Source organism: Ahaetulla prasina, chromosome 5, assembly GCF_028640845.1.
Source record: "Ahaetulla prasina isolate Xishuangbanna chromosome 5, ASM2864084v1, whole genome shotgun sequence".
Taxonomy (NCBI): Eukaryota; Metazoa; Chordata; class Lepidosauria; order Squamata; family Colubridae; genus Ahaetulla; species Ahaetulla prasina.
In genome coordinates, this window is record NC_080543.1 from 93,521,231 (window position 1) to 93,544,556 (window position 23,326).

Genomic DNA, 23,326 nt, shown 5'->3' on the forward strand with positions numbered 1-23,326 from the left:
TTGCCATTTCACTAGTAAACAAAGACATTAGAACAGGTCTGGATGATAGAACATTGAAGGCATAGTGTTCAATGTTTGAATTTATAAGGTTAATTGCTTAGTTTACATAGACAAGCAAGAAAGGAGATCAGCATGCATAGTTATAAGGCAGTAAGAAATCTGGAGAGCTTCCAGGTATAGGCAATTTCAGTATAATTACAGCCAACTGCAATTAGACATTTTGCATCTCTCTCTGTTTTTTACAATATACCAGTTTCTTTTTTTTAAAACTACCATCTTCCGTCTATAGGCAACATTTATTATATGAATATTTATTAAATACATGCATATGTTTTGCCCATACAGTGAGAGCAGGCAGAGGGTATGATTTACTATTTTCTTCCCAACAAAAGGTAGAGAAAAGGAGGATGAAACCTAACCAGTTCAAAACATTTTTCTCCTAGACATCCCCTTCCCCCACCCTTTAAAGCAAACAGAAAACCATGGGTTGAATGTACACCATTCTAATTTGATCCCCTGACACATTGATTCTTTATCCTTAATGGGTTCACGCCCAATAGGATATAATTCCTGTTACTTCCATTGATCAACTGGCCATCTTGAGCTATTAGCTTAATTAAGGAATGACTCTCGCCCAATTTACTATATATATTGCTGGTTTTTAAGATATCTATACACCAATATGCCTAGAATCTCTTCTATCCAATTAGCAACTGGAATTGGTATATAGGTAATCAAACCTATTAAACTTCTTAATTCTTTCTTTTTTTGCAGATCTTATATAATTGGACTCTTGCATTAAATCTGAAGAAAAATGAGCAAGTTATCGTGACTAGAATCTTTGAGACAATGAATAGGTTGGTTCATGAATCCAATGAAACCCCTGAAAAAATATTTTATATTTAATAATTATTTATACAGTTGCTCTAATTAGAATACATTATGATGGTGGATGAATGGGTGGCACCACTGCATGTGCTGCTATTATGCTCCTCTCCAGTCATTTGAATTAAATCTTGCAATCTGTCTCATGGATCCCTTCTTTTTTCTTTTTCTGGGAAAAAGAAGGCTGCCAAGACATATCCTTTTTTCCTCATTGCCTAAATACTTAATTCTTCAGGTGGCATAATAAAAGATAGCAAAACCATTTTATGACTGTTTACACCAGTGGTAGTCAACCTGGTCCCTACCGCCCACTAGTGGGCGTTTCAGCATTCATGGTGGGCGGTAGGGTTTTTTTAAATTTAATTGACTTTTAAAAAAAATTTCATAGCATTATTTAAAAACATTTCCATTAGGTTTTCATAAAATTCCCTGTGACAATTTAAATTTCTTAAAATATACTATTTGTATTGCCCGCGCATAAGTTTAGTTCACATTACCTAAGTGAAACTAAATGGCGCTATAGTGCAACCGCAAACAAAAGAGCCTTGTCCCAGAATAGCTCAGGCATCTCCCCCCCACACCACCCAGCTGTAACAGACAAGCAGAGCTGGTAGCTGGTGCCCCCCCCAACCCCAATCCATGTGCAAGAGGCATGCGCAGGCAACGATATATGGCGCATTACTGTGGAACCGGTGGGCGGTTAGAAAATTTTACTACTAACAGAGATACAAAAGTGGGTGGTAGATACCCCTGGTTGACTACCCCTGGTTTACACTGATATGTATTTATCTACAGGTAGTCGTCATTTAGTGACTAATTAGTTCCAACAAAATGGTCGCTAAAAGATATGGTTGCTAATCAAACCATGTAACTTGGGAGCAAAAGAAAGAGATGCTGGATGCTGCCATCTCATCCAGATAAGGTTTTCTTATACAGCACCTTGAACCCGACCCAATTTTCTTTTCTCCTTTTTTGCCTTCATGGAGTGGAGAAATTGCTTAAACAGGCCATGTCTTCCAAGCTGTTTTTCTCTGCAGCTGTGTTCCTTTAAAAAGTGCTAACCACAAGTTAACAAGCTCATCTCTGCAACCTTAATTAGTTGATTAAAACCCTCTGGCTGGCTCCCTGCTGCCCAGAATTGACCAAACTTTAATCAATTTCACACGGAAGGCCTGCTTTTGTCATATATGCAGGAATTGGCTGCCAAGTTCCTTTTTCATCACTGCTTTAATTGTGAATGGTCACTATCTGAGGTCATTGCTAAGCATATCTGTATATCCTTGTGTCTAAATCTCTCTTTTCAGTAGTTCTGTTTTTGTGCTGGTTGTGAAAATGAAAAGATCTCAATAATTTGAAATATTCTAAATCATTACATAGACGATATTGAAACAAGAATAATAGCTGCAAGATAAATAGCATACAATTAGTAATTCTTAAAACCTTTAGCAGTATGAACCGGGGTGAAATTCAAAAATTTTCCCTACCGGTTCTGTGGGCGTGGCTTGGTAGGCATGGTAGGGGAAGGATACTGAAAAATCTCCATTCCCACCCCACTCCAGGGGAAGGATACTGAAAAATCCCCATTCCATCCCCACTCCTGGGGGAAGGATATTGCAAAATCTCCATTTCCACCCCACTCTGGGGCCAGCCAAAGGTGGTATTTGCTGGTTCTCTGAACTACTCAAAATTTCTGCTACCGGTTTTCCAGAACCTGTCAGAACCTGCTGAATTTCACCCCTGGTATGAACCTGTGGTCATTTCTATTCCAGCTATCAAATAGAATTTTAAAATTTCTTTCAACAGAAAAGAAACCTCCCTAAGAATCCAGTCATTTCTTCAAGAATCAGAAATCATTCCTCTTTCTATGACATATCAGTATCTTCATGCAAATATAGAAGCTCAAGTCACAATAGCTTCAGTCATTTTAGCAGGTGTTTATGTTCTGATCGTGTTTGAGGTAAGAATAATCATTTTATTCAAGGGAAATAGAAGTAGAATTGTTTTTGTCAGTTAATATACAGCCTAAAAATTGGATTAAGAATCAGTTCATTTCTGTTAAGTACATCTACAAGCCTACATCAATCTCACTATCCTTTCATCTGACTTTTTCCCATTGATTTTCAGTAACTTTTCATTCTATTTTAAACCCCCTGTTTCTGTGAATTTGAAAACCAATTATAACATAGATTTCCATGATAAATTATATTCCGTTTTTTTAAAAAAAAAGATCACTTGGAACTCTGATCAATCCTATCAACCCTTCATAGGAACATAGTAATTAAACAGGAAATGCTTAACATTCTGATTGCTAGTAATCACACTGGAAGCTATTTTAGTCCTTAGCAGTCTTTTTGGTCAGAAGGATGCCAGGCTGGTATGGGGAATCTTGTGATGAAAAGATTAAAAAAAAATCATTTTATGTCTCCTTCCTCCAAATCTCTCAATACTTCATAATACTCTTGTGCCTGCATAAGACTTGGAGCAGAAGTAGCATAATATAGTTTGACCTGCTAAACTCTGAGGCAGAATTAGAGAGCCTAATCTATGAGCAACCTACAATCATATGTCATTTCAGTCCCTTCTTTTCAACTCCTGACTCCCAACAAGGTTTTTGGGTAGTGCCTGTGAGTCAGCATTGATTCCCTGCAACAACCTGCAGACAAGTGACTGCAGTTTTCTTGGGTAGATTTCAGAAGTGGTATTTGCCTGCTTCTTAAGGCTACTAACTCAAGGTCACCCAGCTGGCTTTCAGGCTGCCTAATTTCACCAGAATTCTCTCCAGTTATGGTTATACTATTTTCCATGAAGAGGCTATAAGAAATACTATGGTTTTTCCATTAATCTTCTGTCTTCACATGGACAAGGGCCATAAATCCCCGTCTGGCTTCATGGTGACATCAGTATCACGTCTCTGGTGGCTGTTGGTAAGGTGAAAAAAAATATGAAAAAAAATATAGACCCCTACTAATTAATGGGTCTGTGATATGAAGGGTTTGAAGCATAGTCTGGTTACTAAGCCATTATGAAGAGATGAAGAAGTAAAATTGGCATCTGTCATCAGCTGCTTAATATACCCTTGGGTGCCTAGAAATACAATTCTTGAATAGCTTGGGAAATAGTGTACTCCTTTAAGCTCATTCCCCTTTACTTTGATCATTTGTTTGGAAACATATTATCTGATTCCTGATCCCCTTCCTTTTTTTAGGCACTATTGGAGCTACAGAGGATTTGCAGTTTATAGTTATAATCTTCCATGTTAGGATTTTTTTCCTTCATAGCAGAATTTATTTCACAGCGCAGTAATTAATTTTTTTAATTAAATAGTTCCATTTCCACTATAATTTTTGAAGACCATCTCTTCTCCCATCAATAGATATAAGATTTTTATGGCTCTTTAAAATATGATAAAAAGTGGCCTGGGCTGAAAATTAAGATTGCATTTAAACACTGGGTGGCACTGCTTGCTACTCTAAATCGTAGCAATTGTTCTGATTTTTGTGATGTTTTCTCACACAGAGAAAATGCTTTTTGACCAACATTGGGAGGGTGCCACTCCATCCCCTTAATGGAAAAAAACCCTCAACTTTCAAGTGCATCTACTTTTTAAAGTTTCATATTTTCTCCTGCTTCATGACGTTCAGATTGAATAGTGCCACTGTTTAATAGGAGTGATGTACATTTCCCATCTTGTAGCTTATTTGTGTTTTCTTTCTTTGATGGCATTGTGTTGGGTAAATTGAATGCTGCAATGCCACGGTCAGTGAGCCCAAGACTCTGAGGGGAAGACAAAACAAAAAATGCTTTCAATGTTGAACAAGTTACAAAAACAGTCTTCCACTTATCTGTATATGTAAAAAACAAATGGTTTCAAAAGGAATGAGTATATGTAAAAAACAAATGGTTTCAAAAGGAATGAGCTGGTCAAAGAGAAATGCTCCCATAATGTTTAAACATACAAAAATAAATAAATAAATACTGAACTGGAGAAAATGAGGCTTTAAAGGAAGCAGACTTTTAAGGAAAGTTTGGCTTGTTTATTTTTTTTTTTTAAATGAGAACTATTTTGCATCTGTTATTGCTCATTAGGATCCACAGTATTTCAGAGAAAGCAACAAAAATAGAGCAGTTTAATGATATGAGCAAATTAAATACAGATGTTTATTCTTTTGAAGTTCTGTGGGATTGGCTAATATATTCTTATTTGTTGTAGTAGGAACCTAGTAAAAATGAGGAGATCTCAGTCATCAAGGTACAAAAGTTATGTATCATTTCTCAGGAAGTTGTTTTAATTTTCCTTAGTTAAGTTATAATTTGGAACCGGATCAGATTTCCCCCTCTTCCTCTCCGTTATTTGCAAGAATCCCCAACTGAGGTTTGATCCAGAAATGGTAATGATAGTTCAATTACCCTTGCCCAAAATATAAGTATTATTTACTCCACGTGTATATCCAGGATAATATAGTTTTGTTTGATCCTTTCTTCGTAAAGTTAAACATAGGTAGCTTCTTCAAGGCCCTTCACTCTCATTTCTGTTCTGCTACATCTGAATACTTCTAAAATTGTGGTATTTAGAAATAGAAATGGTATTTGATGTGACTCTGATCATCTCTGAAGATAGTATATTGCTTTATATGATTTCATAGCTATATATCTATATATTAATAATTGCAGCCTAAAGTAGCCCTTGCCTGTCTTTGCATTTGTTTCACTCTACTGACTTCATTTTGTGGTGAAATACAATTCATTATGAATGATATTTTGCACCCTCAGGGAATGGGTTTATTATTTATATACATTGATTTTTAAATCTATGGTGAAGCTCAAATACTTAGTTAACTGTTAGTGTGTAGATACTGAATTGCATACTTTATATCTGTGGTGTATTAACCTGGATCCATCAACCCTTCAATAAATTGAAGTTCTATATTCTATAACAATTCATTTGTTCAAGGGATATAGGGATATTTTTAGCTTCTAGGCAGCATGATGGCACTTTCATTTTATTTACACTGGTTTTCATCTTTATTACTCAGGATTACAAAAATCCTGATTTAGTGGACTTCAACATAATACACTTCAGATGCAGCAAATGAAATTTGTGCTGTATTTATGCCATTTTGAATCATTTATGTAATGAAATTATTACAAAAATGCTGCAAATAATATCGCTAAACTGTGAGATTATAACATCAGAGAAATCATGTAAACATGCAAATGGATGAAATATGTTCTGATTTAATGGCCAATCATGAATAACAGACATCAGTTTCCCTCAACTGGTCTGTTAAATCAAGTTTCCCTCTATAAGGAAGTGTCTCTATGTTGCCTAATGATTCTGTACAAGAAGTTACTTCAAAAGTACTCTATTTCCTAAATCACCCCAGGAGAACAGTGAGCAACCATATATGTCTTAAATATCTATCTTTTTTTGCCTTGATTGTAAATTGTCAAAACTGCTGCTAATGCTGTCCTGTAATAGCTAAATGGCTTAATCTTCCATCAAATCTCTTTTCTGGTCTGATTAATTATCAACATTGTCATGGGGAATAATATGAGAATTGGTGCTATTTGCACTGAGATCTAGATATATATCATGTCCCAAGTTTTTCAAGTTCAGAGAATGGATGCACCATCTTGTATACTAGGTTTATTTCAACTGCCATGCATGTATTCACTCTTTATTTGTCACTATGAGAATGCTGTGGCCATTTGACATTTTTTGATTGGTGGAAGACTTGCTTTTAAAATGACAGCAAAAGCAGTGGTTTATAGCCTGAGGGTAAATACAGAGATAACTGAGTGGAACAACCTAGTTGATTGGCTGACTGGTGGGTGTACAAGGGAGGTGATAGCATACAGAATAAGCTAGTTGGGTAGCTTTGCCAGAGGCTATTACATTTACTGTTTTAATATGTGCATGGATGTAGGTGGAAATATGATTAATAACAAAGTATAATGGTTGAAGAGATAATGGGAGTGTCAACTTGTAAATCCCTAACCTGCTCCCAAGTTGCCATAGGCAGGGGGATAAGGAACCGAGCCTCGCAGCTGCTTTGAAATATTTGCGCCTCAGTCAAAACAATGCACATCCTAGCTGGCCAAAGTCAAGGCCATCTCCACAGAAACCAGTAACGACTGGAGGGAGTGACTTCTACGACCCATGAAATTGCTTTGTGAGGGAATGTGACTGATGACAAACCTTGGGGGAGGGGGAAACAGGGTCAGAGGCAAGGCGTAAACTAAGTGGGGTCAGAGCTGGCTTCACCTGGTCTGTGCCGACATGACACTCCTAATAAATAACTGGATTTTTCTTGAAAACTGGCTTATTTATTTATTTTATTTATTTTTCAAATTTATATACCGCCCTATCTCCCTAAGGACTCAGGGCGGTTCACAGGCAGTTAAAATACATATAAATACAGATTAAAAAACAACAATTAAAAAACTTATTCTATTGCCGAATTTAAAAAACAATATAAATAATAAAAAACCCCTTAAAACCAATAACTTTAAAATCTAATCCAGTCCCGCGCAGATGAATAAGTGCGTTTTAAGCTCGCGACGAAAGGTTCGGAGGTCCGGAAGTTGACGAAGTCCTGGAGGGAGTTCGTTCCAGAGGGTGGGAGCCCCCACAGAGAAGGCTTGAGGCTCCTTCTTTTATTAGGGCATCGGTCAGGACTCTGACAAGGAGACTTATGTAAGAGAGAATGAATGAATGAGAGGCTGAATAGAAGGTGGCTAAGGAAGAGAAGGAATGCCCAATTTTGCTTTGGCCCTGCTGGTTTCCCCAATGCACCTTGTCATATATGACAAGAATATCCACCTTTAACTAAACCACCAATTAACTCAAACTATTCTGAGGCATTATATAATCCCAGAGTATATAATATTAGAGTACTATATGGTTTGGCCCAAAATATTTCCAGAACCTCCTTTTTAGCAGGAATTGTTGCATTCAATATGCTTATTTTTCTAGATGTCCCACATTCCCCAATGAGACAAGGCAGTGTGGGTGTTAAAGGCCAGATAGTATAACTTTTCCATTATGGCCCTGGTATTATAGAACATAGCAGCTTTTACCTGGAAATCACATTTCCCCATTATTATTTACTTTTCGGACAGTAGATATCAAAGTCCTATGGAGAGTTTTTTTTTATGATTGCTTAAATAATGCTCTGCGTTGTTCTGATGCTTTACTATTTTTATTTTTATGAACAGTTTTTACTGATTATTATTTGTTAAAATGGACATTTTGATTATATTACATGAATTTAATTTCTTAATATTGAATACTGATCAATGTTCTATGTGCATTTTCTTTTTAATGAGTCATTAAAAATATGCTAGTATTTTTAAGAGTGTTCAACCAATTGATGCTTCAGTCTCCAAGCAAAGTTTGTGATGCATTCAGTTTGAGAGCTTAGATGAGCTGTGCCGATTTATTTTGCTTTTTATTAGTTGTTATGGTTGTTTTGACCTTGGACATCCTGCTTTAGATTGCTAAACTGTTGCTTTAACCTTTTATACTACCCCAAATCATTACTGTGAGATGGGTGGCATCGAAATCATACAAACAAATATAGTTCCAAATAAGAAACTATATGGAAGAAGTCTTGTCTTAAACATTATACCCTTATAGATATGTCAACACTTACTTGCCTTAAATAATATACTCATGGCAAATCTTGATGTAAGTTCAAGACAAATTTTATCCTATATAATCAGATTAATTATTTCCATATAAATAGACAGGCAGGTCTGTCTATATATTTGTATATAACTAAATAGAAAGATTTGCTATATGGTTAACATTTAAAGGTTTCAGCAGTAAAGGTAGTTAAAAAAATCAATATTCATTCATCAGGCTCTTGAGAGTTTTAAATTAGAGTAAAAATCCTATATTTCAACCTGATAAGATTAAGTTATGTACATTGAACTAGTCCTGTACAGAACTTTGAATTTTCACAATACTGTTTATGGACAAGATATCATATCCAAGGTATATGAATTTACTTTTAGCATTACTCTTTAGTTTTAACCATTAGCCTGTTTTCCATATGGCCCTGAGAACGACGGTATTCATTAATTCTTCAGCCAAATTCTCAGATTGTTTTACCTATAGAAATCTCATAGAATTGGAAATCAGTACAAACTGTCTCCCTAGAAAAATCTGATGCCATAAGTCATCAGCCAAATTTCTATTTAAATTTTTGGATTTCTATTACATGCCTTCAAATTGTGAGGTTTTGCAGTGTTGTTGCTATTAGCAACTAATTTATTCTTTTCTGGTGACCCCCTGCCAGATGGCATAGAGTAACTAATTCCTAAAAATAGAACACACTCAAAGTACAAATCTAATATACTATCTGAAATAAGTTTTCTAATTAGCTATAGTCCTTTGGAAAAGAGTCTGGCTAGATTTCATCAAAACCAACTCTTTCTAAAAAATTGTGCTCAGCTTTATATTAACACCAACATTGTTTTACAATAAATTAAATTTTCACACAAAAATGTCAGCTATTCAAATAGTGTGTTAAAATTCAAAGTAACATTTCATTTATGATTTGAAGTAACTGAATGTAATAGAATGATTTTGCCAGGCTTACCTTAATATATTTTGGACTATTTTTTTCCCTGTTAAATTCTATGATAAAATTTTATAGTTTCTATCTATGATATCCAAGTGCTGTTGCAAAATTATGCTAATTGTACTTATCACTTTTTTATTTGCATTTCTTCTGTATTTCTTTATTTGTATTTCATTGTTGCTTTCTGTAAATGGTGAAATCAATAAGAAGATTTGTGTTCCAATTACAAAAGCTGCGCCCTCTTTGAAAATAATTTGGAAGAAATGCTTTGTAACTCACTGAAGCAGAGCCCTTTGGCTATTCATGAAAGCAGCCTATCTTTTTCCATGTGAGCTTGATAAAAAGATATGTTTGCTTTAAAATATCAGTTCATTAAAGTTAATATACCTTTTGAAGATGTTGCACATTTTCTGTTTTGTGCAGAAGCCTGAATAAAGATTGATTCCTTTAATGCAGTGTTTCATCAAGCATGGTCCTGGGACCCCTTGCCAACCAACACCTCTCAGGGGTCTGCATTATCAAAATTATTTGTCAGGCTATGTTGAAAAATAATGCAATATTAAATTCCAAACAGTTGTGAGAGGCTGTGCCAGCAGTGAATGGGTCAATTTTAATTATTAATATAGTAAGTATCAGTGGTGGGTTTCACTTACCTTTGCTACTGGTTCACTTGCATGCGTGCCACTTCTGCACATGCACAGAGTGTATTTGATGATGTCTGGGCAGGTGGGTGGAGCCTCCTGTCACTGCTACTACTGGTTCGCCCGAACTGGAGCAAACTGTAAGTATCAAGTAACTTAACCCATACAAACAAAAGTTCTTTTGGGGTCCTGTCAGTCTGAAATATTAAGGGTTTTTTTCAAACTATTCTCAAAGAGTGAATAGTCATTTAACTTACAGGTAGTCTTATGATTTATGATTGGTTGCTTAGCAGCCATTTAAAGTTAAAATGTACCCTCAAAAAGGTTGCCAGATTTGAAATTCTGTGGTAACCCTGAAGCCTCAAAGATGGCCTCAGCCAGGTTTGTTTCAGGACTGACATTCTGTCAGAATATTCATGAACTGGCAGATATATGGTAACAAAGTCAGCCAACGAATAGGCATAGCAACTAAGTCAGCCAATGGGGGCTGCTTAGAAACTGAAACAGTTTTGTAGGCTGGGCATGGGTCAGCTCTCTGTGTGTGCTGAGAACTGAAACTAGTCTGCTGTACTCTGCTTGCGTTTTGCTTGTAGCTGCTACAATTTGGAAGTAATCCACTCTTAGTATTGTATGTATTACTTCATGTGTTATTATGTATATAAAGAAGTTAATGAATCCTGCTGTATCAGTCTGCCTTTGTGTGCTTTCTGGATTTGATTTTTGCAACAAACTGACACATTCACCTCCCACTGAAGTCACTTGACTGTAGTTTGGGTGCTCAGTAACTGGTCTGTATTTATGCCTGCTTGCAGTGTCCCACTCTAACATGACTGTGATTTGCATTGTTTTGCCCAGAAACTGGTGCTCACTTCCAGTTGCTGGGCAAAAATCCCCCTCGATGAACAATTGGTTCACTTAACAGTGCTGACATTTGCTTATCAACTGCTGCATAAAAGGATGTAAAATCAGGCAGAGTGACATGGTGGACCACTTAATGACTGTGACCTACAACTGTAATTTCAGGCTCAATTATGGTTGCAAATCAAGGACTACCTGTACTGTTGGCTGGATCTGTCTTTTTCTCTAGAGGAAATTAGCTCTGGGTTTCAGAAGGACATGGGAGAGTGACAAGTTTGCTCTGCCCTGGGAAAGTAGAAAAGCAAACAGAGGGATTCAAAACCGCTTTATTATGCTTCAAAAAGGGTAGTGAAGATTTTGATCTGGCTTCAAAAATTCTGTTATTGCCACAAAAGCATTCTTGGAATCCTTCCCTTGCTTGTTCCTTGACTTGGCTTACCTTAAGGGCTCGGTCTTTTACTGTCTCTCTCCTTATTCATCCAGATAGTAGCAAATTTCAACAACAAATATTCCCCAATACATTTTTGTGGCAGATGGCCACTGGGGAAAAAGGCAATTCTATTTTTATTATTACAATGGCAATACTGAATGTTGCTATTCTTACTAAATATAAATAAATAAATTCCTTCCTGAGAAACAGATATATTTATGGCATGAAAGACAAATATGAGAGGGATCAATAGGGATTAGCAACATGCCTCTAGTTTCATTTAAAGTTTTACACAGAGGTCATTGCAAGCACATTTCAGAGGTAAATTCATTCATTCATTCATTCATTCATTCATTCATTCATTCATTCATTCATTCATTCAATGTATTAGTTGCCTTAGTCACTAAAGCAACTCTAGATGGCATTCCAGGAAATAAACAATGAACACTAAAGAAGAACATGTTCTGAAGCAATTAGAAATGAAACATCTAATGCTGGGGAACAAGCAATGCCATGTAACACTCATTTAAAGCAAATAATAAGAAAGGAAGGCAAAGAGACTTGCTGGATTCATTGTATAATTTAAAAGAATGTTTTTAGTTCTGGCTGAGAAAGAAGTGAATGATTTAAAAATCAAAACGGCAGGTTCTTTTTTTTTTTTTTTATCACCTGGGATTTTCCGGTGTCATGCCCTTTGTCTTAGGAATTTGGAAGAAAAAAATATTTTCAAGGATGACTGGAGTGTTTGGTGAAATCCACTCAGGTTCTTACCTCAAAGGGATATAAAATTTATGTCAGAGATCTGAATTTGTTTCAGCCTGTTCTATTTTTAGAAATGTATCTTGGAGGTCACTGGTAGGGAATAATATAGTTGATCATATCAAAAACACTAAAATGTTACACATTGATGGCATATAGAAAGCAGAAAAGAACGTTATTAGAAATGTAAACTCTGACCCAATATTTAATTCTGTATGTGACTTATGATATTTTAGATAAAACTTATCTCTTCCTTATCAGAAAAACCTCCAAAGATTTTTATGCCAACAGATTACTGAGTAAATAACACATTTGCACCTTAATTAGATATAGAACAGCATTATGGAGAAGGCAAGGCTGTCTGATGAGATCTGTGCGGATCCCTATTGTATAAGACAGTGGTCCCAACCTTTTGGGCACCAGGGACTGGTTCCGAAGAGAGAGGTTTTTCCGTGGGCCAGAGGGCCATGTTTTTGCGTGTTGCCTGCATCCTGTGGATTTTGCTTTGCTTGTTTGCACATTCCAGTTTTTGGTATACTGTGGCTTGGTGTCACTCCACGGACTGGGGGTTGGGGACTGCTGGTATAAGGAAAAGATCATGCTTGAGCCACTGTTATTTATCCACAAAACCTTATTCACTATTTCAGAATTTATCTTTGGTGAGGTTGTCTACATTAATGCTTAGGGTTTAATTGTGATGTATTTAGAGACGCTCCTAACATTTTAATCTTATCTCCACCTGAAGAAGGTTAGCCCTGAAATGTAAACTTTTATATATGAATGTTCTCCAAAAAAGTGACATGCTCCTGATTTCATATTTTACCTCAATAATAATGACATATAAAAGATTGTCTGGATCCCAGCACATAAATCTTTTTTTTATAAATGTCATAATGCTACTATCAATGAAATTTATTTGTACCAAACATTTATAAATTGTGTACTGTGGAAGAAAATAAAAAATGTTATGCAGCATAAATAAGTTTTATGTTGTGTCCATGCATGGGTGTATGAATATGAATTCCAGGGGGCTTTTTTAAAATTTGGGCAAACAAATATCTCTTATAAGACCACTGTTATCTTCTGCAAGTATTAGTTTCTTGAATGCTTTTTCAAGTTGGTTAATATACAATATAGTTAATATACTATAGAAATAGGTGACATTATTTCAAAATATCATGATGACAGGGTGTATACATTTCTGATCGATAATACAGCCTTATTGGATTATACAGAGCATTTTTCAAGTTATTATTTTTAGTCCTAAATTTCCTGGAATGAAAGAGTGGAAGGACATTTTGACACAAAAGTGTTGTATCTACAGTATTGCAATGCCTGTGAAAGATTTCATCCAATAGGAATTCACAACCGACTTCTTGGCTACATAATTTACTGCTATCCACAGTCTCTTCTGAAGGCCCAAGGTTCACTCAAGATATGTGGCAAAAAGCTGCACGGGGAGAGGAAATGTATAGAAAATCAATCTTTATGAAATTTATCAGATTTCATTCTCCTGTTGTTGTGCCTAGCTACTAGGCAGAGGGAGACAGGTTCTGCAGCCATGTTTAAACTGTTGTACCTAGTTATTATTTTTTAAAAAGTATTATGTTAAAATTATCTAGAGGGAATTATTATATTCTTTAAAATAATACAGAATAATCAGAGTAATTCATGGATTTCCCCCTCCCAAACTAGGAGAAAAAAACCTATTTATATATTTATTTAATTTCTCCATGCAATAAATAGATTCTGTACAAGTTACAAAACTTTAAAGGTGATAAACAATGCCCAGCAATAAAAAAAAGCTCAAGACAACACCAATGGTACTTAATTTTGGTTGATGATTCAATGAAATAAAACTATCTCAGTGATCTTTTGAATGCCATGAGAGAAGGAGTTTAAAGAGAGGGAATTCCAAAGTTTGAGAGCTGTCGCAAGCTGTTTCCTTGTCTATTTACCCCTAAGAAGAAATAACTTTAATAGGCCTTTTGGAGAGAATCTCATCAAACAAGAAGATTCAATTCATTATAAATGGAAAAAAGCCCTATGGAACCTCCAATGGTATTATACATATGTAATACACCCGTATTAGGACTTTGCCAATTACTCAGAGGGGGAAACTATGCTCATGCCATGGCTTCATTAGCAGTCCTGTCTATGCATGTGCACATGACTTCTTGAAGCACAACTCTCATACATATTGCAACTACGTGGAAAATTCTAGAAACCCCTAGTGTGACCCATATAACCCTGCTGTTATATGAGTTGCAGTGGTTGTTGATTTGCTTTGAATTCAGTTGAAAGTGTTTTTTAAAAATTACCTTTAAAACCTTCATGACATGAGATCAAACTACCTCAAGAACTGTCTCACTCTGGTGGAACTGGCCACCCCACTGGCAGAAGGGCCATGCTATGGACCCAATTGTTCAATGCTTAGTTGGTGGGGTCCAGGAGAACATTTTCTGCCATGGCTCCTGTTGTCTAGAACAAAATGCTGTTGGAGGGGAGATCCATCCTCATTCTCTTGGCCTTCTGAAAATGGCTTCAAAACCTTGCTCTGATGAGTGGCTTGGGTGTCTGATGGGGGCATTCCATGCTGGAAATGCCTAATGGACTAAGAAAGACAATCCCATCTCCATCCCACTCTTATACTGGTTCCTACTTTCAGTCCCTGTTAATTTTAATTTTTAATGTTTTTGTATTTTTGTTTTTATGGTGTTGTAAGCTGCCACAGTCACTTCAATGGTGAAATGGGTCCAGTGGTGAAATTCAATTTTTTTAAAACTACTGGCTTGATGGGTGTGGCTTGGTGGGCATGGCAGGGGAAGGATACTGCAAAATCTCCATTTTCACCCCACTCCAGGGAAAGGATACTACAAAATCCCTATTCCCTCCCCACTCTTGGGGGAAGGATATTGTAAAATCTCCATTCCCACCCCATTCTTGGGCCAGCCAGAGGTGGTATTTGCCAGATCTCCAAACTACTCAAAATTTCCGCTACCGGTTTTCCAGAACCTGCTGAATTTCACCTATATTTCAAATATATATATAAACCACGTTATACTATTCCATCTTCTAAGGATTTTCTGTTCCAGTTAGCCAAGTATTGCCTATGAAGACTGTTAACATAATCCATATAATAAAGGTAAAATATTATCCTTTATACGATAGGAATTGATGCACACTTCCACACAAGTGTAAGCATCTGCTGGAGGGACATCATTTTGATGTCAGCCTGGTTTGTAACATACTAGATTGTATACCACTTTAGAAGCAGTTTTGGGTCCTCTGAATTCCAGTGAGATCAGCAGTACTGTAAAACTGAGACCTTTTGTTTCCAATTCATCTCTGGGCTAATCAAAACTGCTACAACTGTTTTTTGTTTGTTTGTTTGAAATGTTTTGCTTTGTTTCTCCATTAGTGGTATTTTTTCCTTTCCTTAAATATAGTTTCAGAGCAGTCCAGAGAAGAAGAAGGACCCTACAAAATCCCCTAGTATTGATGTTTTTAAAAACCATTTCTTTCTTTCCCTTTTATGTAGAGTGAGACATGAAGGGATTTTTTGCAGTTGTGGGACTCAGCCTAAAGTAATAATTTTCAGTTGTTCTCAGCTTATTAGGTCTCCAGAAGTGAAGACAATCACAGCTTGCCTTCAAATGGCTTTTGAGAGTTGGGAAATGAAAACAGAGGTGGTGTGAAAATCTCTTTATTTCCCACATATTTAACTAATTATAGGAGAGAAAGGAAAAGCCTTAATAGAAACATGGCATCTAGAAGGAGGATTTCTCCCCTTCCTTCCCAAAACAAATAAATTGATGACTTTCACATGTCTGGAATCCTTAGAAAATAACCCCACATTAGTGACAGTGTGGGTTATTTTTCTAATACTGTTTGATGCATGGAGCAGGTGTATGATTTTCATTCCAGTCATCCTGGAACAGAAAGATACATTCTTGTACTTGTTCTGGCAAGGATCCTTCCTCTGCTTGTAATCAAGTAAAACCAAAGTGCATAGAAATTATTTATGTGTTTCATTTGACTTTAGCTGTGCCTCAAGAGGGTATGTAGCTGGTTATACATCTTCTTCCCATAGTGTGATAACTTTGCATGGAGATTCTTGTCTGTTCTATAATCAAAGCATATATGTAAGTAAGCATTTAACCTTCTGTTATAAAGTGCCTCCTTGTCTCTGGGGAGAATAATTATGGACATACATTACATTAACTGTCTGGTTTGGCTCTGCAACCAAACAAGACAAACACAGACTTCAATGGATAATTAGAACTGTAGAAAAAACCATTGCTACCAACCTGCCTTCCATTGAGGACATGTATACTGCATGAGCCAAAAAGAGGGCTGTGAAAATATCTACAGACCCCTCACATCCTGAACATAAATTGTTTCAACTTCTACCCTCAAAACGAGGCTATAGAGCATAGCACACCGAAACAACTAGACCCAAGGACAGTTTTTCCCCAAATGCCATCACTCTGCTTAACAACTAATTCCCACAACACTGTCAAATAATTTACTAAAACTGTATTACTATTATTGTTCTCTTCCTTCCTAGCATCTATCTCTTTCCACTTATTACTATAACCATGTTGTATCTTTCAATTTATACTGTTTTTATTTGTTTCCTAGTACGATTTGATAGCTTATTAGTAACCTTGACTATCACTAAGTGTATCTTTTTATTCTTGATGAAGGTATCTTTTCTTTTATGTATGCTGAGAGCATATACACCTAAGACAAATTCCTTGTGTGTTCAATCACACTTGGCCAATAAAGAATTCTATTCTATTCTATTCTATTCTATTCTATTCTATTCTATTCTATTCTATTCTATTCTATTCTATTCTATTCTATTCTATTCTATTGACTGATGAAGAATTTATGCTGTTGGGACAGTACTAGCACATTCATCAACAGCTATGCTGCATGGTTTACTTAAACTTGTTCTCATTAATCATTCATATATTTGGCAATATTTGGCAACCAGGAAGCAAAATATGCAGCATTGATGAAGAGTTGATGAATATCAAGAGTTGATGTGATGTGTAATTTCAATCTCTCTCTTACTGATTCCAATGTAGTAATTCTAAAATTTCCATTCCAGTGGTAATAAGTACATTAAAAAAACTTTTCTTTTATTCCCCCCCCCCATTGAAACAGAAATAAATGGAGAGTATTACAAAGGTTGTTTTATTTTTTTCTGGATATCCAAACCTGTTCTAGTACTGTTAGCAGTAAATAGATTTTGTGAAATAGTTTCTTCTGAATAATATTTTGCTAGATCAAATTTAATTTACTTATTTAGTTATATCCTGCCTTTCATATGAACAGGATTCAATGATAACAGAGAATTTTAATTATATAAAATCTTTTGTTGTTGCATTTTCTTTAATGGAATTACTCCCTTTAATTGTATGATACCAATTCAATTTGTAGGCCAAATCTGAAAGATGCATTAAGCAAGCCACCACTGAGATATTTACTGAGGTTTTCTACCTTGCTCCTTTATTTTAAAATGTTTATAAAAGTGGCATCCTATATATGAAAATTCAATGTAAAGGTTTGTTTTCTTGGTAGAAATATTTATACAAAGACTATCTAGCTGTTGCAATGAGCAAGTGAAATCTGATTTGAACCTGACTGTGCATGGTTAAATCATGCATTTTCCTGTAAATTCAGAAAAAGAGGGATGTATTGCAATTTAAAAGCCTGATTTACTTGTACAGTTAAGCCAGGAGTCAATTTGTATACAGTAACTGTGTCTCTAAACAATCTGCTGTGTGTATCATACTGAAGACCTATTGGAGAAAGTCTGTGGGAGATATTTATTTATTTGTTTGTTTGTTTGTTTATTTGTCAACAAATACAAGAAAACAAGTTACAGAGTAGACACAGACATGGACACATGAAAAATTTTTGGCACACAAAAAAGGGATATAAATTGGCAAAACATTGCCATAAACACATAGAATGATTACATATAATTGGGAACAGTAGGACAGGGACAGTAGGCACGCTGGTGTGCTTATGCACGCCCCCTTAGGGACCCCTTAGGAAACATGAAAGGTCCAAAGTAGACAGTTTATGGTAAAAGGTATGGGGATAACAACAGGATCAGGTAGATTGTTCCAGACATTTACTACTCTATTGCAAAAGTCATATTTCCTACAATTAAGATTAGAGCGAATTACATTGAGTTTAAAACTATTGATGGCCCTTGTATTATTATGGTTGAAATTAAAGTATTCATTTACAGGTAGAATGTTTTGGTAAATAATCTTATGAACTAAGCATAGGTCAAAACTTAGACGATGTAATACGAGGCTTTCTAGACCTAAGATTTCAAGCCTGGTAGTACAGGGAATTTTATTTCAAGCAGAAGATTTGAGAACTCTCCTAGTAAAATATCTCTGGACCCTCTCTAATGTAATGATGTCTGAAATACAGTGAAGGTTTCAGGCAGCGGCCTATCAAATCCTGTACCTGTCAACAGTGGTGTTCCCCAAGGCAGTGTTCTAGGTCCAAAACTCTTTCTGCTTTATAGCAACAATCTTTGTGATCAAATTATAAGCAGCTGTGTCCTCTTTGCTGATGATGTTAAACTACTCAACACCACAGACAACTTTGCTACCCTTCAAATGACCTTGACTATGTATCTGAATGGTCTAATAATTAGCAACTCCAAATCTCTGCTAACAAATGTTCAGTCCTGCATATTGGCAGTAGAAATTAGAACTTCAAATATTATAATGTTTGAACAACTGAATTTTTATTTTGCAAAAGACTCTGTTACAGAATTGTCCATTACTTTTCCTACAGATTGTCCACAGGACATTAGCTGCAATGCTGGGATCTTTGGCTGCCTTGGCTGCCTTAGCTGCAGTTGGTGATGTAAGTAGCAAGCTCTCCTATCTGTATTATAAAGTACTCTTGGCTACAGGTTCTGGTTTAACCTTGCTGTGCCATGAACAGTGTGTATCTTTGCCTAAAGAAGTACTTTAAGTACATCTGTACTTAAACTCCCAGTTTAGTAGGGACTGAACACTGCAAAAAGATATGTAAGAAAATGTGTCAACTAAGACAGGAACCATGAAAATAATATGATATGTACAGTGGGAAAAGGCAGAATCAATTTCAAAATGCATTCAAAAGGAATCTCATCTAGTCTGAAGACATAGGTCACAAATATTAATGATGGTACTGGAATAGAAATTTGCTGATTTTTAGGGTTCAGCTGCTTTATCCTTAGCCTTAACTCTGTTTGATTCCCATGTTCTCTGTGCACATAGCATTAGTTCAGCTCTCCTTTCTTCACAGCAAATCTGTTGATAAGGCTCAGCAAACAAAACAATATAGCCTGTTGCTGAGATCGCCAGAGATACAGCTGATTCTCATTTGTCAAAACATCAAAACCATTATTTGAGGAGGCATCCATGACTAGCCACAACGATGCCTGAAGATTGAAACTTGCTTCATGATATCATAACTCAAAACAACAACAAAAAACAAAACATTGCTTGCATTTTTAAATGAGGAGGAAATTACACATTGCTTTTTTCTGATAAGGAAAAAAAATCGTGCTATATTTGGATGTTCACTCATGAATGACTAGTGGTTATTTTCTGCTGGCATTGTTTTCTCGTCTTTACAGCTCATTCATTCTCAGTTTCAATAATGCCCGGACAATTTTACAACAGGAATTATCAAAGTGTGGCCTGGTAGCCTCTGGTGGTCCCTGGAAATGTACAAATTATCTATCATAGAGTTCCATTTGGCTGCCAGGCACAATTGGCTGCCAGTTGGCTGACTAGGGCAGAGCTCGCTCATTGCTGCAGCCCCCAATTCCCCATGCTCATTGACACTCCATTTGTTTCCAAAAATGGATCACTGGTTGAAAACTGGTTGATCAAAGTAATAAACACTTACTTTTTTGAGAAGCTGGTTCAAAATTGAATTTCAAGAAAGTTTTTAAGGGGATGGAAAGGCACACAACAATGTGTGGATGGCACACAACAATGTGTGGATGGGGATGGAAAGGCACACAACAATGCTTTTATGTAATTACCAACCTCCCACCAATTTTGCACACTGAAAAATATTTATTTCCTTCATTGATCCACATATTCTCCAGATGTTCATTTAGTAGTTCATCACTGCAGATATTTTGAAAAACAATATTTTTTTAAAAATGCCTTTTTGCCCTTATTGTTTTAATTTTTTTTCAACTGTATCTCTCTATATTCTTTCAAATGCTACTAGTATTTTTGTTAGTAAAACTAAGGCATGTGCTTATATAATTTTTATTTATTTTTATTTATTTTAATTTATAATCAATATTGTTATAAATAAACCCCATTTTACCTTTGCCAATACAAAGAGCTTTCCAATCTGGGTTCCTCTCAAAAATATTGACTTGTTTTCTTTAAGAAATTGTTTTTTAAAATAGAGTTTGAATTTCCAAGACTCAATGACTAAATAAGAAGATCAATGTGATTCAGTGACAATTATACTTTTTAATTGCAGAAACCGAGCCTGATCAAAGTAGTGGCATGGATTGATTTCGAAACTCTGGCACTATTGTTTGGAATGGTAACTGAACGTTTTCATGACACCTTAAAATATCTGAACTTAAAAAAATATATATATATATATATAAACTCTGCAGGTTACTATCATTCATGTGTGTGGTTTGGTCAGGAAGAGTTTCAGCGTTAGCTCCTTTTAAAAATGTTTTGGCTTAAAATGTTAAGTATGAGTCATATCCCAAATATGGCAGGGAACTGATCACAACTATGTACTACTAGCCTGCCAGTCCCTATTTTGGGCTCTCCAGTCCCTTCAGGCTTTTTCAGATCACCCCTTTTCCAGGGTATCTGGGTGTAGTTATCTCCTGAGAGAAAAATGTCTTACCTGGGGCAAGTAGTAAAACTGTTACCACCTGGTCGTAGGTGAAGAAATGCTGTTTCTTTCCTATCCTCTCTCTCAATCTGGATGGGAAAGAACAGGCAACTGCTCTTCTCAATGGCTTAATTTCTAAGCACATAGCTTTGATTTCCTGCTCTAAAAAGATCCATGATCTTTTTGTTGAGAAAACTCAGCATTCAATAAAGTTTCCATTATAAAAACTGGGTAATAAGATGGGATAGGAGGCCTGGATATATATACAGAAGCTAGGATTCCTTCATTAGCAAAGAAAGAAAAAGGGACCAAAAGTAACACTGCATATCTCATCAAACCAGCACTGAGAAGAAATGTATTACCTGGTAATACATCTATCGTATATATATATCTTCTGTGTAATTTTACCACAGTGAGTCTAGCTGTTGAGCAATGCCAGGTCCAGTCAGAAAATCTGTTCCTTGTTATTCTGAATCCTGCTACTGATAAAGATATTGCTAACTACCTCTAGTTGCAAAAGCTTTTACAGAGATAGACTATTTCTACATCATCTCCTAGTCTGCAGGCCACTCCATTCACAACTAGAACTTTACTGAATTTGGATCAGTTCAAGGATGGATGTTTCTGAGCTAGTTGTTGAAAAAGAGCAATCTTCATTCTTTCACTATATACTGTAGATGAGAATGCATGCTGTGAGTCCAAGATATTGCTTTACATGCTTATAGTTTGTAAATTTCTTGACTTTGGCCTGGTGGTATTTCTCATTAGAGTTAATTATTATGTATAAACAAATGAATCTGCTTTGAAAAAATCTCTCCATTAACTAAAGTGAAAAAATATATATCAACAAATGGTTATACTTTTTCTGCTAAAACACAGTTGGATATGATTTAGTTCCATAGTAGCCCCCTATGGGAATATAAACCAGGGAATCAGAGGCATTTTCACCCCGGAGTGCTAGATAAAATGGGAGTGAGACACACTCAAGTGTACATATGTAGGGATACGTAGACTCTGACGATGACCCCCTGGTAAGTCAACATGTGGTTTCTGTGACCATCCTGGTGGAATTAGTGATGCCCTCATTGGACACCCAGGGGAGGATGTTGCCCCTGTTGGATTTGGGTTGCACCAGGTGTATGGTTAGGTTGTAGAGAAATTGGGACGGTTAGACTGAGGAGATTGAGGGTATCCATAGCCTTCTGCCAATTGGATGGATGGTGGTGGGGAGCTCACTTCATAATAGAACTTGTGGAAATGAGGATGGGGAGCCACAAAGATCTTCTTTTATAGTAGTACCTGAAACATTTACTAAGCGAGTCTCCCTTCTATGTCCTATTTTCCTGAAAATGTTCAGTAGGGTAAATGCATTTGGGTGAGGCAAAGGGCAGAAGAAGCACATAATTAGCTCCGCAGAAATCTTGAAATATTAGAGAAATAAAAATCACTGGTAGAGTATTACCAAGTTGCAAGGATATAGCATTAGTTAAAAGTTGCAGCTTCTGCCTCCCAGTGGCTAGCAATTTTCCTTTTAACTGGCATGGGCATGATTCAAACCTGTATCAATATTGGGTTTATCCAAAACTGAAATACTTTAAAAAGAAAGATTTAGGAATAATCTACTCGCTTTGTGACCATTCATATATTTCAAGATCTTTCACTAAAGTGGATGCATATTCCTATCTACTCTAAAAAAAGAATCCACCAAATAATTGATTTCAACTCTGAAAAAGAATTTGCACTGAAAATCTGCTCTGGAATTCATTTAATGACATTAGTTCACTGAAGGAAAATGGCATGTTCAATTTCATCCGAAACGTTCTCCAAAAGAGTCATATTTATCTATGTAAAACAAATTCAAACATAGCAGCACAGCTCTTTTAAAAGATTTCTGTCTTTCTAGATGCTTTTGGTTGCTATCTTCTCTGAAACTGGGTTTTTTGATTACTGTGCAGTAAAGGTGAGTCTGTTTTTAATGGTAAGTATTTATAAATATTTTGTGTGTACATTACACTGAAAAGTGTGCTCGAATCATTCTCAGTTCAATTGTTTCAATTCTGCTCTGAGTAATGCTGACTGTTTTTACAAAAATGCTAGCTTTCTTTTGTAAAGATCTGAACCAATTTGATGAAATTTAGAGGTACTATTTTAGAAGACAACAAAGATTCAGGACACATTCTTAATCTCTATTGCAGTTAATAGCACATACACGGCACTTAACTTCAATAAGATTGGACACTTTATCCACCAGG

At 36.0% G+C, this 23,326-nt stretch overlaps 1 protein-coding gene across 3 annotated transcripts in view; it reads left to right on the top strand.

Moving 5' to 3' along the window:
• The window catches only part of OCA2 (OCA2 melanosomal transmembrane protein), a 216,333-nt gene that overhangs the window by 68,702 nt on the left and 124,305 nt on the right, over window positions 1-23,326 (top strand). For all 3 annotated transcript variants that reach the window (XM_058185917.1, XM_058185920.1, XM_058185918.1), the window contains exons 8-12: window positions 775-857; window positions 2,689-2,842; window positions 18,996-19,067; window positions 20,700-20,765; window positions 22,978-23,034. In XM_058185917.1, coding sequence (XP_058041900.1) covers window positions 775-857; window positions 2,689-2,842; window positions 18,996-19,067; window positions 20,700-20,765; window positions 22,978-23,034 — 432 coding nt within the window. The remainder of the gene's footprint in view (window positions 1-774; window positions 858-2,688; window positions 2,843-18,995; window positions 19,068-20,699; window positions 20,766-22,977; window positions 23,035-23,326) is intronic.